Below are 17,278 nucleotides of genomic sequence, written 5' to 3'. Positions count from 1 at the left end.
AATTTTCCACAACAATATTGTCGGCTCTTAGTGTGTTCAGAAGTCGTGGCAAAGTATAGCGGATCATTTGTCTACCAATTTCCGTCCTACAAAATGGTATACACCAAAATTCTTGGTTTCTTAAAGTGTAACTGCCTATGTTAGCTTTTAGGTTAGCAAGATCTATTAGGGTATGCCGTTTCTGATGCAGAGATTTTTTGTACTTAACAACTAGGTTCTAATAGTACAGTTTAAACGCTGGTATGATGTTAAAGTGTATAAACAGTTTTTCTGTATGAGCATGATAATCTACATTTGCAATGTGACGAATTGCTTTTTTCTGTAACAGATGTATCTTGCGAATGTTCCTATCTGTAGAGTTTCCCCAAACCAAAAAACAATAATTTATATAAGACAAAAAGAGTGTGTTATAAATAATTAGCTTGATAGGTTCAGGCAGAGTGTAACGAAATCTGGCAAGTGCGCCGACACATTTCGTTACCTGTGACTGAACATAATCAAAGTGAGAATCCCAGATCATGTTTTTGTGAAAAATAACACCAAGAATTTTTATAGTGTCAACAAACTCGACAGCCGAACAACCAAGGTACAGGTTCAAATTTGTTGCGACTTGATTTTGACGGTATGGAAGAGAACAGCTTTTGTTTTCGCTGAATTTATCGTTAATGAATTTGACTCACTCCAGGTGTGTAATTTTTGCAGCGTTTCATTTACTCCAGGCATCAAACTCTTTAGCTCTGTGCTCGTAAAGAAGAGACTAGTGTCATCGGCATAGATCACGTAAGTGGGCATGTCGCTGATTGAGGTAATATCATTGATATATAAAATGAATAAAAGTGGCCCCAAATACTACCTTGTGGAAAACCTGTGGTTATTTTAACAAGGGAAGACACCGCTTTTCCTATGGTTACACACTGGAAGCGGTCTTCTAAGTAGGACCTAAAGAGATGCAGAGAGGTACCGCGAATGCGATATAGTTCAAGTTTTTTAGAAGTGTTTTGTGATTTATTCGATCAAAAGCCTTTGAGAGGTCAATGTATATGCCAAGGCACACTTTGCCAAGCTCAAGGGCATTAATAATAGTTTCTTTTTGCGTCAGAAGAGCGGTTTCAGTAGACCTGCCTTGAATAAAACCGTGTTGTGATGGGCTGATCAACTTAGATGACGCACAGAAGCTAAATAATCTTCTGTGCATAATTTTTTCCAGAGCCTTCAAGAAGATAGGCAAAACGGAAATTGGTCTGTAGTTAGACAATTCATTCTTATTGCCCTTTTTATGTGAAACAATGACTTTAGAAATCTGCATAAGCTTGGGAAAACACCCCGTTGATAACACAAGGTTATATATATGTGCAAGCAGAGGAGCTATTATGTCAAGCACATACTTTACTGGTCCAATTTGTAAGTTATCAACGTCACGTGCCCTGCTATTTTTCAGTGAGGTGTAAATGTCCCGTATTTCAATTTCATCTGTTGGCCTTAAATATATACTGTGGCTGTTTCTGTTAATGTTGTACGCTGTGCAACAGTCGCTTTGGCCAGTGCTAACGGCATCCTTAAAGAAATTATTAAACTTTTCAGCAAGCTCTAAACCTTGTATACGATGACCGTTAATTATGATGTCATCAACAGCCGTCAATAGTACCCCTTCAATGGGCTCTTTAAGGTAATAAAATGAAATGACGCTTTCACCGTGGAATAGAAAAGGGCATGGTCGCATTTCTGACAATCTAGAATTCACACCCATTTAAAGGTTCGGTCAAACGAGCGCACCCTAAGCGTCAGAGGCGTTCCAAACGTACTCCCTGCATCTTGCTCAGTCCTGGTTACAACCATATTTACTTTGATTTATTTATCTACCTTCCGGACATATGGCATTATGTAGAGGAGTGTTTGCCCAAAAGATCATAATAAAGATAATCAGAATACGTTTAAGTCTCGTTATTACACAACGAAATCGCGCCTAGGTGTGCAATGTTAGCTAAAGGTTCGCAAAAATGTTTATTGTTGCAGATGACAGCGATTTCTGCGGAAGGCGGTTCGAGTCCAGGGTCGTGCACGGAATAAAACACTGGAAAAAATAAATTAGGATTGCATGACTCAATTCTCACTTTGTGCTGAGGATCAACGCAGTGTGACATATTTGGTGTACGAGTAATTAGGGTATCACCCAGCTAGATAGGTATGATGCTATAGCTTATAAAATAAGCCTAGTCGAGAAACTTTGCGGTGACATGACAGAAATGGTAGGGAGAGGGTAGCTCTTATGTAAGTTATGCTAACGCTTCTCTTATAGTTAGCAAGAATAAAACGTACCGAATTGTCATGGACTAGCTCTCGTGACGTAATTAATTTTTCTTGGCTGGGGTACCAAACTGCTGAAGCGAATTCCAGTTTAGAACGCACTCTAATGTTTTATAGAGGAATAACTTAATAGAAGGTAGGGTTTTGGAAAACTTACGGAATGTGTAGCCAAGCATGCTGTTCTCGTTATTAATTACATATTCTGTAGGCAGTGCCGAAGTTAGAAGTTATGTAAGTGCCTAGAGAATTGTACGAATTCAGAGTCAGAAGGTACGCCGTTAAGGTAAATTATTTTAATGGGTTACTATTTGCTATGTACTCGTGCGTGTCTTGCCACTTCTTAATGTAGAACGCCATTAGCCAGGTGTTTCACCATTCAGATACTGCATTTTAATCACTTTAAGAGCAGTAGTGTCTGTCTTATTTCTGTAAATATAACGCATTCGTTAGTGTACGAGTGAATGTTAGAAGACAACTAGGAGGAACGGTCTTTGATCAGGAATAAAAGTACATCAGGAATGAAACTGACCCGAGAACGGATCCTTGTGGTATCCTAGATTATGCTTTGATAAGCTTTGATATGATATAAGCGAACGAAAGTAGTACTTACATTAGCGAGCAAGTCAAGCAGACCTCGAAGCTTCATGACGGAGACAGAAGTTGCACTGGTCTCGAAGTAGATTTAGGATTTCGAACCGTTGAAGGGCTCTGTGCTACGCAGCTTGGCACTAGGGTTGAATGTAACAGCTCCCATCACCTGCTACAATGTTTCTTGGGCGCTATCTCTGTGACCTCTCCTACACAGTCACAACATACTCCGACACTTGCCGTCCTATGAAGATTGCCTGTAATAAAGGGCGGCGCATGGTGGTCGTAACGCAACACAGGAGCTGACTTCTGAGAAAAACAGTGTTTTAATGCATAAGCATTCTTTGGCGAGTACCCGAGCTCGTCACGTGAAAAGTGTAATGCCTTGTATCTGCACAAAAGCGGGTAATTTGCAAAGGCATTTAATTGTTATATTAGTGCAAATGTATATGATCTGTAGCTTTATAACCGATAAAGAACAATTAAACAGATAACAAGAGAATTCCCATAGAGGGACATAGGGCTCCATACAACATGCATGGGGAAGTTTATAGTAGGGGTGGGCCATCATGAAATTTGAGGGTGGGCCAACTTGAAGTTTGTAAGTGGGGTTGACCCAACTGAAATTTGGGGGTAGGCGAACTTACATTTGAGGGCGGTCCAACTTGAAATTTGGGGTTGACACAGTGTCCAATTGAACGCTGCTTAGCGTCCTTCGAGTTATGAACTCCTTGCGGCCAAGCGAGCGCGTTGACACGCTTGGCGTGTTTTTATTGGGCCCTACCGAGGCGAGGCGCAGTTAGAACGCAGGCGAGAGCTTCGGCGGACAAGGAACGCGCGCGTAACACAGGCTTGCGAGAGCGACAGCGAGGGTGACATGCCATCGCGGCGAACCACTCTGCCCTCACGCAACGCCTCACGTGCTACATGTGGCAGCTGGTGTTCCCTTTCGACTGCTCTGCTTCGTCGAGGCGTGCTCGTGCCCGGCGGTCCGGCTCCATTTGTACAATTTCAGTGAAGGGGTTGGATGCGGCGAGAAAACTGACAATTGTCTACTAAAGCCTAAGCATTCTTTGCTACCGGAAAGGCCATGGGTAGGCGCGGATAAGTTAGGAAAAGCAAGTATAAGCAGAAGTAAGCAAAAGCGAAGCCACAGCCGAGCCACACAGTGCTGACGCATTAGTAGACGATTCTCAGGATTCCTGTAACTTTATTCTTTGTAACTCCTTAGGGAACGTTTGGTGCATATATGTATATAATTTTCGAGAGAAGGGAAGTATTAAGGTTGATTGGTAGGCTTTACTATTTTTGTACTATCTAACATGCTCTGAGGAGGCTTGATGAGCTCTACGTGTAATGATTTAAGTGGAGGTAACAACGTGCATTCATTCGAAGTTCAGCACTCCGGATTATTTTGTATCATTAGAACACACGCCAGCTGTTGTCTGTGTGCAGAAATAAAGTAAATGTTTCTCTGAAATTATTGCTATTTACGTTAGTATCGTGTTCCGCGGCTCGAATATTTGATCTCCATCACACCAACTTTTTCCTAGCGCGATTTTTAATGCGACAGCAGTTAAACGCACGAAATTTTGTTTGCCTTGTCCGTCCGTCCATTCACTCCGTTACGCTGAAAACGACCGTTGTCGTCATCGACGACGCACAGCGACTTTCTGTGTCGTTGTCATGCCAGCTCGTCATCCCTAGCTTCGCTATTGGCACAGCGTGAAGAAAAAGGAAACTTCTCCACAGCGACCTCGACTGAGATTTGAGCCCACACTGTTAGCAAAAATTAGCCGAGATTGAGGTTTTCGCCGCTCATGGGCTTCGAAAACTCCCTTACACTAAAATATTACTCTGGTATGCTGGAGTAAAATGCGCTACATTACATCGTTTTACTACCACCTCTAAGCTAAGAAACGTAGTAAAAAGATGCCATTTGCCGACTTTACGACGTACGGAGTTTTAAATCACGTGAATAGAAACCATCCATAGGGAGTTTACCACCACGTGATCTAGAACCTTGCTCAAGATCACGTGATTAAATACTACCATTATACTCCGCAAGCCCTCACAAGCTCCGTACCTTCAGTTAAGCCCATACTCCGCGGCAGGCACGGCCACGCTATCGGAAAACATGCGTGGCGGCGCATCGGCCAAAATATTGCTGTGTTGACTTTAGCGGGGGTCAAAGAGAAGTACGTACGGAAGCGCGGACCCCGTAAGCGCTTGCTTGGGAGCACAACTAAACAATTTATAATTGTCAGTTGGCTGAGTAGTGAAAGCTGTGTACGTATAGCATGGCCGTATTTGTTTGTTTACGCGTGCGTGCAAGCAGTACGCCTGTTTCGCTTCCGCCGAAGCTCCAGCTGCCGTAGCAAGCCAGCCATCGAGACGTTTTGTCATCTTTGTTTCCTACACTACGAGGAAATATGGTTCCACCGAGTCAAGATGAGGCAACACATTCTGGAAAACACGACACTTGGCGCCATAACCAATGAGCTCTCTGGAATAACTTTCGGAAACAGCCGCAAGAACTTCGTCAAGGGAGTAAAACAAATAGTCCGACTATGCTCCCCAACAACCTTGACACGGATGAAAAAAAAATACTCCCGTTTTGACATGCAAAGACACGGTCAGCATGCGAGTAAATTTTTAACCCGACTGGTACGCTATAGTATAAAGAAACCCAGAAACTGGAATGCAATACGGGACGAGCGGTTTACTCCCATTTCGCGTTTTTTTTTTCTTTTTTGTTTTCAGTGAATGTCGGTGAAGCAATGTGCACTTCGGAGTCGTCGTTGTTTCCTATAAAGTATTTTTGAGTCGAGAGAGCTAACCACCAAGCTATCGCGCACTTTTGTTCTTTGTTTCATGGAAATAAAGTGTTCGGCCATTAATGCAAGGCTTTGCACTCCACACAGACTCATAGGGCAGTGGCGTCGGTGAGTAAATTTCGGAGGCCAAAGCAAGCAATACTGTAGTGGACGAAGATGACATTATCAAATGAAATTGTTCTTGACGAGACGGTGGTGTGTTTGCGTGCAATTCTTCTTTGTCGTATTCGTGAAAACAGCGTATGCGTACGTGACAATGATGATGATACCCACATACCCACTATATAGAATGCGCAGAGAGATAAGGTGGTTGGTGGAAAATAACGTCAAAAACGTCGACAACGTCAATGCCAAGAACGACGCCGCAGCGACAACGCCGCGTAGATTCCACAGTTGCTAAAGTGAACAACTAACGTGAATGTCATGAGGCGCTGCGAAGTGTGACTACACTGTGCAGCATGACGGATGCATGGAGAGAGAAAGAGATAAAACTTTATTTTGTCCATGATGGGGTCTGGGGGTGGCGGGGGTTGGCAGACTAACCCCCAGGCCTCCCCTTCCTCAGACGGCGGCCAGCCCTTGTTTTCTGGTGGCGTCTTCGGCCATCCGGACGGCCCAGAGCTGCTCTTCTGGGTGCAAGCTGAGCAGCAAAGTCTCCCACTGCTCGGCCGTAGTTATGATGTGTGTAGTGTTAGTGCGGTGAGTGTTGGTGGGTGTAGCTTTCGGGCATGCCCAGATGATGTGATCGAGGTCAGCGCGGGCCTCGCAGGCTTTGCAGAGTGGGGAGTATGCATCGGGGTAAATTCGGTGGTATAGCACGGGGTTTGGGAAAGTTCGCCTCTGAAGTAGTCGACAAGTGGTGGATTGTGATTTATTCAGTGTTTTGTGTGCTGGTGGGTAGCGTAATCGCTCTCTTCAGTAGTGGAGGAGGATTTCTCTGAATGTGACCATGTGGTCGCGTGCGTGTCCGCGGTGCAGAACTAAGGGCTCATCAGGACCGGAAGACGCAGGAGACGGATGATGCGCCTGGTGTGCGAAAGCTCGGGCGGCATCGTGGACGGCTTCGTTTCCAGTCAGACCCGAAGGTCACCATGTCCCCGCTACTGCTGTCTTTGATGATTTTCTTGCAGTGTGATATCGGTGTGCGCTGTTTTGTGGATGTAAATCGGGTAGTTGACGCCGAGAACGTCATTTTAGTCAGTATACAAGAGGTACAGTGGGTGGTCACCCTGTGTGTGCAAACCTCTGGCGTGACGGCGGACCCGCACGAGATTCTTATGAAAATCAGCCATGTGTTCCGGGACCCATTCGTCGTGGATGCCAAGTACCCGTGTACTGCTGGATTGTCGCAAAAGTGCAGGCGCGTTTCTACTATTTTGATTCTTCTGTTAAAGCGCAGATATATAGTTCGGCGTTTCGAGCGTCCGAGGCAGCGGCCGGCGAAGTCAGATACGTCACGCCGGCAACGCCAGGATTGCCGAAAGTTTGCTACCTGTACAGTTGTACCTGCTACCTGTCTGTTGTACCTGTTTTCTTTTCGCCCTTGTCTCTCTTGCGCTGTTTTTTTTTTCTTCAAGTATGTTACACCAACTCGCCCACATCAAGCTCCTTCCGCACGTTGAACGGGGCCTGCAGCGGCGCAGCGATCAGCTATTGCCGCTGTGCATGCGCAGAAGTGCGCGGCGAGCGAGCGCTTCTACAGCGTAAGCTGTTATGGGTTCATTCCAATAGCCATTTCGGTTGGTGATGTTGTCCGCAATCGCCGCCAGGAATAAAAAAAAAGAAAAAGAAATCCATTTGCCGCCGGGATTGAACCCGTGCACGCTGCTCGGGAGTCAGCTACTACACCACTGAGCCACGCCAGCGCTTTCTATAGCTCGCACCGTAAACATGCCCTACACGCGTCTTAGCGCGCGAAGACACACGCAATGGCAGATGCGCGCCGCGTAACGTCTATACGTGCACACTTCGCATGGCAGTTTCATACTATTACACCAATTGGCACGCCGTGTAGCAGTTGCATAGGTAGCGGTACAAGGTAGATAGAGAATGTTTGAAGAAAAAGAAGATTAAGGAAATGTATACATCTACAAAAATGCTAGAAGGAAAACATGATAGCATACCTGGTTAACTCAAGCAGACTAGGTGACTATTTGTCATCGCCCCGTTTTAAATAGGATGCCAATAAATCATCATCATCATCAACATCGTATCATGCCACGGGTAAAGGGAGGTGACATGTGCGCCGCGTAGTCTCGATACCTGTCTTTACTCTTCGGTACACGTTATGGCGTCTCCTCACAAGGTAGGAATCGCTGCTGAAGAAGCGAAGAAGACTTCCGTCTGGCTGATGAACACTACGAAACACAGCCAAATTGCTTGGCCGTGTGGAGTTTCCTTTCGGTGGCGGCTCCCATCGTTCTAGAAGCGCACCCGATCGCAGTACTGTACGGCAACAGAGGCTACGGACGGGGATGTCTGCTCCGACCTTCATGCGAGGTTTCCAGCGCTCGGCGCTAGGTGTCACAGGAATTGCTGGAGTGGCTGATATAGCCGTACTGCTGATGTACAGGGGAGAAAAAGTTGGTCAAATCTCGTGGGTAGCACTGCGTCATTTCGCCCGTCAAATCAGTTGTAGCAGATGTTTTTACTTGCGAGCTGAGTAATCCACAGGCTTCAAAACGACTTATTGATCATGAAAGCAAGAAGCATTTAACACAGCATCGTCACATTCGGCCTACATATTTATTTACACAAACACTGAATTTGAACAGTGGTGTAAAGAGACTTAGAATTTATATGTCATCTCAAATGCCACGTTGCCGATGCGTCGGGCGCGTCAAGTTCGGCCGATACGTAGGTGCTGGAACGTTGTCCTACTGCATGACATAAAGAAATAAATAAAAAGTGACTATTTTACACATGTTCTCAAAACTTATTGCGCTGACCACAACGCCCCCATCTCACCTTGATAACACACAAAGTAAACAAAAATAAACATGGTGCACCAAGATAATCTGAATCAAGTATATTCGAATACTAAAATGTTGAAGTGCCTCGAATAAGGAAAAATCACCATAAACCTCCCAAAAACGTCCTAAAAAGGCTCCACAAAGCCCTATACATTTTAACTAAATAAATCTTGCCTACTTAGACATGAGGAGTCTGTGATGACAGGTTCTGGTTTAGTGTTGCGCACTCAAGGGCAACCTTGGTGCGAGTATAGACAGAGCCGTTTGTACACTTATAAGACATCACTTGTATGGCACATATGACAGAATAAAGAAAAAAATGCGTTGAAAGGTTTACAGTCCCTAAGTAATATAATGTTCCGCCCGACAATGACGCGGCAAATAGTAAAGTCACGATGATTGTGACACACAAATCTACCCAGGCAGTTGCGTCGGCTCAGACGACGGGGTGGTAGCCGAGGGCGCGGCGGAGGATGAACCGCAAAGGCCCCTTGTCGACGCTGCCTGCCACGTCAAGCTCGGTTGTGGCGACCAGCACGGTCGATGAGTGGGTTGGAGCTACGTTCTCCTGGAGACGTCGGTGAGACCGGGTGCGGAACTGCGTCAACACCGGTCGACGGAGCCCGGGTCGTAGGCCAAGGCCGGGTTCTCTCGCCTGACCGGCCAGTCGTCTCCGTGACGTCAACACCGCTCGACCATTGACCGTCGTCCGTGAACGTCCGCGGAACAGTCTGGTCCGTGGGCCGTGAACGTCCCCGGGACAGTCTGGCCAGTCGTCCGTGAACGTCCCCGGGACAGTCTGGTCCGTTGTCCGTGAACGTCCCCGGGACAGTCTGGTCCGTTGTCCGTGAACGTCCCCGGGACAGTCTGGTCCGTTGTCCGTGAACGTCCCCGGGACAGTCTGGTCCGTTGTCCGTGAACGTCCGCGGGACATTCTGGCTCCTTCGGACAGCAGGGCTGCCTCCTGGCTCCCTCTCGAGACACGCTGCGGCCGCTTCCCGAACCGGCACCGCCTCCGTGCCGCCAGTCTTTCGAGCCCCGCAGCTCACGCTCTCTTTCGCCCGTGCCTCGTGCTTTCCTCTTCCTTTTTTCTTCTCAGTTTCGCCTCTCTTTTTGTCTCCTCTTGCGTCGGTCCCACAACACCACAAGTGCACGGTCGCGCGTATATTACAGAGTCTAAGAGTGCTTAAGTTTGTCCATGACGCGTACTTTGAATTCCACAACATGCATTGCAATGTCATACACAAAGGAAGTTCCGTACATCAGAACGATGAAGTCAGAACTCATTAATGCAAAGCATTCTTGTCGAGTTCTGCTCACTTTTATGGAATGACTATCGTGGCAACGTGTGGCGTCCGGCCGATTTATTTATTTATTTATTTATTTATTTATTTATTTATTTATTTATTTATTTATTTATTTATTATTTATTTATTTATTTATTTATTTATTTATTTATTTATTTATTTATTTATTTATTTATTTATTTATTTATTTATTTATTTATTTATTTATTTATTTATTTATTTATTTATTTATTTATTTATTTATTTATTTATTTATTTATTTATTTATTTATTTATTTATTTATTTATTTATTTATTTATTTATTTATTTATTTACAAGGTGTCTGCAGGCTTCGGAATAAAGTCGTAAGCAGGAGTGGGCAGTGAGACAACGTCTTTATGGAATAAACAAGATAGCACACTGTGACATTACACACTGAATATTGTACACCATAAAATGCTCCGAACACACAATTGACAACAATATTGTGAAATTCAGTAGACAAATAAAATTGAGCTGTATATAACATACGTTGAAAGATGAGCTAAAGTTATTACGAACAGAACAGAGACAATGACAAAAAGGATTACAAAGCTTTCAGCTGCGATAAACATGAAGGCATAGTTGCTGCATCTGCTACATCACCGGGCGTACACTCCACTCGCGTACAATTCCACTCGCGAACGATTCACAGGAGAAAAGAACCCTTGTATAGGCGTCATTCCAACAAGAAAATTCTTTTAGTTTCTTTGAATCATGCACCTGCGAGCGTCGTCGCGTAACGTCTTCTGTGTGTGCACTAGATTCAATGCCCAGCTTATGAATCATAGAGCAGGTACATATATTTTAATTTTTCTCGATATCGTCGTAATTGTAAGGATTCCAAGTACGCCGTCCTAAGTCGAGTACTAGCTGAAGTATGGTGATTGCACGAGTAAAAAATGAAGCGAGTAGTTTTTTTCCTCTACGCTCTCAAGTTGATTATTAGTTTTCTAAGTGTACGGATCCAAAACCATGGAGGTGTATTCTTAAACCGGATGATTTATGTTCTGTGAGCCAATAATCGTATTTCTTGCGTTGAGTGGCGTAGTGATCCCTGGAAGTATGCATGTTTTCTCGTGGCTTTGTTTTGTATTGAAGTGATGTGGTCATTCCACCTGAGGTGAGCGGTAATTTTATGTCTATGTATTTTTAACTACACACAGTGGTAAAACATTGACCATTAATTGAATACGGGGGTATCAGCGTCTCCTTTGTTCTTGATATTGTCATTAAAGCTGTCTTTGCGTATTGATGCTCAGTTTCCATTTTTAACACCTAGTGAGTAATTTGTCTGGAGCAGCACCTAACAAAGCCTGGTTATCAAGAACGTGTGTCTCCTGGTAAAAGATACAATCATCCATGAACAATTTGAATTTCACAGGTATTTGTTGAACAATGTCATTCATGAATAATAAAAAGACGACCCAAGGACCGACCCTTGCGGGCCGGGCTATAGCACAAGCTGGCGATCGATACACTTAATTGGCACCTAAGTGATAAGTATGCTTCTATCAATGACAACAGTGAATGACTTTTAGTATGGGTTTTAATTTTAGCAGATGCTTTTGATGCAAGACCCAATCAAATGTCTTTTGGAAGTACAAAAAAGATGATATCGAGTTGACTGTTTATACGTGACTATCGCAAACTCGTGTATCGTTTCACAGAGTTGGATCACCGTCGACATAACCTTACGGAAATCGTGTTGTCGCTGATCAGTCACGTTATTCTACTAAAAAAAAAAAAGAAAAGACGGATCGTGGATAAGAATCGTGGGACAATCCCGAAAATGCCGTCTCAAAACGTGGGCCGTTCCCGTTAGTGTGGACCCCTTACGGAGTATGTGCCGCTCTTCAATGAACCTCTTGAGTCACTGGGCATCATGACTCCTCCTACGTAATCGCGATGACATCTACGTAATGCTTCATTACGTAGATGCCAAGTTGAGATAACTCTGCTTTAATTTTTTATCTAATCGACACTGTTCTTTATGTACTATCCCACAAATATAATTGTGTGATATACTATAGATTGAACGCTTCATACGAGGCGTTAAAACATTTACTTCGTTAGTAGAAATCAATACAACGAATTTTGTTTTTCTCAGTGATTACCACTGTGCATCTTAAAAGTAGTTTGAGAACGTTTCAGAAGCGAATATGTTTCGTTTGACGGCTGGTCTAATTCAGTAAGACCATTCTTTTGAAACTGGCAAGAAATTGCTGTTGCATATTTTCTCAATTGTCTTTCGCAGGTTTCGAAGCGTCGAAGCGTGTAGGAACTCTTCTTTCTATAATCATGCGTTATTGGTAGTGACAATAATTTCTGGTAAATTGGCAAAGTATCTTGTTCTTTTTAATCTCATCAAGCTCATCAAAATACTTGTGACACAACACGTTTGCAATACGTTTGTCAATTTGTCCCTTACGCACATTATTATCTAATTGCTTCTTCACATGCCACGCCGTATACCTGCTCGGAGCGGCAACTTCATTTATTAAATGGAGAATGATACTTCCACCCAATCGTAGCAATAGCTACAAAGGAAACCCGTATGAGTTTCCTTTGGTTTCCCGAAGGAGCTCAAAGTATGTGGTATATGCCTCCCCAACTAATCAATGCATTAAATCCTGTAGTTATATGCAAATGCGAAATAAAGGCTGCGTAACTCATTATTATCAAAATACTCGCGTACCTGTTAATAAAGTATAAAATTCAAATTCCAGACCTATGCTAATCCAGTTTGCATGGTCAGACCAATGTAAGTTCTTATCGAAGATTACGGCAATTTATTTATGGGAAAAGGTTGCTCTGTCAAGGAATCATTATTCAATACCTTTGTTGTGTCAGTAGTAAATTGGTTATGCCGAGATCGAAATAATATATACTTCGTCTTCATAGTTGTAACTGCGAATTTATTAGCAAAAAATTAGTCGGATATTTTGCTAACATCGGCGTTAACCTTGTTGTCCAGTTACGTTAAGTTATCGGTGGTTACTATAGATAATGTTTCCTAAACACACAAGAATTTTGGCGGACTCTGCAATTTGAGGGAAGTAGAAGGCATAATATATAAAAAAATCATGCCTGATACAGAACCCTGCGAAATACGGGTGCGAAGAGAATGTTAAGAGGCGAGACCATTTTAAGCCGTTATCTTGGGCACGATTAATATTACAAAAATGAATAATTTCTACCCTGACGTAGAAAATTCGCGTGTTCTGCCATATGTCTGTCAACTGCTCGTATTTTAACCCTGGTTTATGTCGCAATCACCATACTAATTGTGACCCTTTCACGAGTGTTAGGTTATCGTGGTAAGAAGCGAAGCCCTTGCGTATCGTCGACCACCGCCAGGAGAGCACGCTCAATGTCGAGGGAGATAATTTTTCCTTCTTCAGGAAGGACCCTGAACTTCTGGAGAACGGTGGTCACGTACAAGAAGACTTCCATAAGAGCCAGAGTTTCACCCGGGCACGCTCTCCTTCCTGTGAAACGTGCAAAACGAAGACAAAATCAGGGGTGGGACCGTAAAAGTAAACGCGGAGTCAGGAGTTTTGTTGGAAATTCATATATTAGAAAATAGCATAATTAGAGTGTAGGGAGTATATAGTCAAGGAAACGCAATAACTCAAACACAAACAAAAAGAAAATGTTGGTACTGCCAGTCGATGAGGCCCATCAACAACTCTATAAGGCATGCTTCAAGTACCGCCTATAGCGCCACTACGTCGGCCTTTGGTGTAAGGTTAAAATCCACATAGTCCCTTTGACACGTAAATACTACTCGCTCTCTCTGCTAGCATAAGCGACCGTGCACACAACGGGATTTCCTTGACACGTGTGTCCGGGCTTCATCGATACACAGACTTGCAAGAACGCTACTAGAGTTCTTGCAAACTCCTGGACTGTGCTGCCACATTTAAATGCGATGTGAACACTTACTTGTTGCTTTGTGCACGTACACATTCACTCAGTCAACTCCAAACTTTTATATTAGCATTCATTTTCTCCTCTCTCTCTCTCTCTCTCTGTGCCACACATACACACAAACACGCACGCGTGCCAAGTAATCCGCACCAATTCGACATTATTTTCAGCTTCTGTTTTCCCGCTTTCAGCATCCCTGCCAGCCATTTATAGAGCCACTGCTAGCACGCTAACCAAAGATCGTACAGTTGTGCCCTTACCCACACTGAAAGGCATAAAGGCCAACGGCTTCTCGTCCACCTCTGTGCCATCTGCGTTAAGGAAACGTGTGGGGTCGAACTGGGATGGGTTCCGCCAGATTGCCGGATCGTTGTTCAGACTCCACATGTTCGGCACGACCAAAGTACCAGCAGGAACGTGATATCCACCGATTACTGTGTCACGCCCCGCGCTGTAATATGGAAATAAAGTCATATTCAATAGAAATCGCTGAGTGCACGCACACGCGACAGATACAGAAGTGGACGGGTATCAAGGCATCATATGCACATGTCCTAGTAGTTGGATAGAAATAGGGATGATGATAGGAACAATTGGATATCAGCGGATTAATAAATATTGCATTCTAAAGTGAATAAGAATAAATCAGGGACCGGGAGCCGCCGTTCTAACGTCTCTTGGTTTAGGTAATAAATTATGACTGTTTAGCGCAGGGGCTTTAAATATCTAAATAATGACTGCTAGCAGAGGATGTACTCATGGAGGTAATGAAGGGGCACTATTCCTTCGTTTTGCTGAAGGAATCAATTTCTCGCAATGATCTCTTAGTAAAATAAAAGCAAACAACCCAGCATGAGTTCATTCTTGGTGTATCTGCAAATTAATTGCTCCTGTTTAGGGCTACATAAAAACTGTCGGTCCATAGCATATAGTTGGCTAGGTGTAAGTATGAAATAATCATGGGCCTGTTGCTGCACGTGTACTCTTTATTATCGGAAGTATAATGTCAAAATCATGCATAATCCGCAATTTTCACGCCTAATTATACCACTATCTGGTTTTCGCAAGCCTTCTACCACTCTAATATCTAATTTCATGCAGGCATTTATTTTAGGCATGTAATTATTTATAGGCTGCAAAGAAATCTCGCCATTTAGTGGCAATAATTAGTTACTGTGGCCGGCGTTTCCCACGCTGCAGATTTCATGTGGGTGAACTTTTCTAACACGCATACGCTTCTCCTGTTCCACAAACTAGAATTAGTGCTTAAGTATTATTTATGTTCGTTTTTCTTTTTTTTTCAAAATATTCGTTTATCTATTGACAGCGAAGCTGGTGCTGCTTTATGCTTCTCATGACTTTATTGTCTGTTCGCTTCATACAGTATACAAACAAAAGCTCATGAGCTTCCCCGACTCTTCACACTCATTGAGCATGTGGGCAGAATTAACAGGCTAATTCTCATAGCTGCTGCTCAGTTAGATAACCTTTTGCACACCAAATTATAAGTCTTTCGGGGTCGTGTTTTTTTAATTAGTTATCGTTCACAACGCCATCTAAACATATAGTATTAAACAGAGATAAGCTTCGAAATGAGAAACTGCTCAAATGTGCGCCTTGTACATGCGTGTCGTGATAATTTCTGTAACAGGTGTGTAAGTCAGTATTCGATTATCCTCAAGCAGGATGACTTGTAATTCTCGAACAGCTGTTCTCAATTCGGAATGATCATGCATGTCCGCTGTGATAATTGGCTACTCCCCTTTTGCTAGAGCATACTCCGATGTTGTGCTGTTATTTTTTTATTGACATAAATTGTAACGAGGTGTTTGCCCCATGGGGTAGGTGCCGGCTGCTTCTCTCCAGTCGAGAAACATCAAAATATATCGCGAGTTCCAGAACATCAGTGGTAAAAAAAAACATTATAAAACGGTATTACGATAAATACTCAGTTTCACAAAGAGTTTTTGCCTTTTATGTTGCGACCTATAAGATATTACAGTTCACTTGGTGCTGTACATTTTCGTCCCTTGTGCTGGTGTTTCAGGGCCTGCTTTTAATTGCAAATTTGTAAGAATTTGTTCAGCCTTCTATTTTCTGATACGTTACGATTTGCATGACGTCACTGAAGCACATTACAACACGTGGAGGCGGGACTAACATAGAGGGGGGTGGGGGGTGATTGTAGAGTGCGCAACTGACTGCGCACCAGTTAGTGCAATGTTTGAGTGCTGTTTCCGCTCAAGCCTTCCAGCTAGCCTGCTGACATGACTCACCATTTACCTGAGTCTAAGCCTAAACACTATATACCCAGTTACTGTTCTCAGTTACTATGTTCGCCTTGTACCCATGTTTTACCGCATTGGGTAGGGGGGCACAGGAGGGGCTATTGCCGTAAGTATTTGGCCTATAAACCCGCCTCCACCCAGAAACACCCCTCCTACTCATCCTAATATCTCTATGCGAAATGCTCACTTGTTGCAGCGATGTCCTAGTGAAACACTTACACCCGGTGCAAACTGAGAGGCGACGAAGTCCTCCAGCGCAGCGTCTCCAAAATGGAGGCCATGGTGTACGGCATGTGTAGGCGGTCCTGCCACTCCGGCGGCCTCTGGCGGCCCACTATGGAGTCGATTTCTCGCTGTACGCACGCCTGCTGCCCATCAGGGTCACTGGCAGCAATGTACAGGTTCCACAAGATGACCGTCCGCACAGGATTGGTTGATGGACCATAGAAGTTGATCGCGTTACCTTCCAGATACTTCACTGCAACAAGCATAAAGGCCCTTTTTACAGCAAGCAGTCATTTGTTGTTAATCGTTACTTTTATTCTTGCGAACTCAGCATTAACAGGTTGCAATAACATGTGTGTGTGCGCGTGTTGGCGGCGTGCATGCGTGCGTGCTACCCGGATTTCCTCTTTGCTTATGCCCCCCCCCCCCCCCCCCCCCCGCCCTCCTACTACCAAACTAGTTATACCATAGGAATTATTCTAGACTGATAGCTTAAAAACGGTTTTTGTCTTACTGCGTATAAGCGGTCTTGTTGAAACGAGTTCGACTTGCGCACCAAAAGCATATGGCGAATTTACATTTGTCAAATTATTATGAATATTACACCACAACTTTGGTAGGCGTGAGGAGGGAGATAATGTTATCAAGTACGATATATTACCTCTCATGATTCTGGCACGTAAAACCCCAAATTTGCGATATATTAACTCCGCAAAAAATACAGGTTAATATTGACACGTGTACTTCATCGTTTTTTTCCGATGACTGTGTTTCACCCACTAGGTTATCGCTAAGCGCAGGACAC

At 43.9% G+C, this 17,278-nt stretch overlaps 1 protein-coding gene across 1 annotated transcript in view; it reads right to left on the bottom strand.

Annotated features, from left to right (window-relative positions):
* The window catches only part of LOC119448183 (uncharacterized), a 42,447-nt gene that overhangs the window by 19,211 nt on the left and 5,958 nt on the right, over positions 1-17,278 (bottom strand). The window contains exons 7-9 of the mRNA XM_037711626.2: positions 16,468-16,726; positions 14,221-14,411; positions 13,343-13,518 (exon numbers count right to left, since the gene is read on the bottom strand). Coding sequence (XP_037567554.1) covers positions 13,343-13,518; positions 14,221-14,411; positions 16,468-16,726 — 626 coding nt within the window. The remainder of the gene's footprint in view (positions 1-13,342; positions 13,519-14,220; positions 14,412-16,467; positions 16,727-17,278) is intronic.

The sequence above is a fragment of the Dermacentor silvarum genome, chromosome 4 (genome assembly GCF_013339745.2).
Source record: "Dermacentor silvarum isolate Dsil-2018 chromosome 4, BIME_Dsil_1.4, whole genome shotgun sequence".
Taxonomy (NCBI): domain Eukaryota; kingdom Metazoa; phylum Arthropoda; class Arachnida; order Ixodida; family Ixodidae; genus Dermacentor; species Dermacentor silvarum.
The sequence above is the reverse complement of the archived record's forward strand: the minus strand, read 5'-3'. Positions and strand labels throughout refer to the sequence as shown.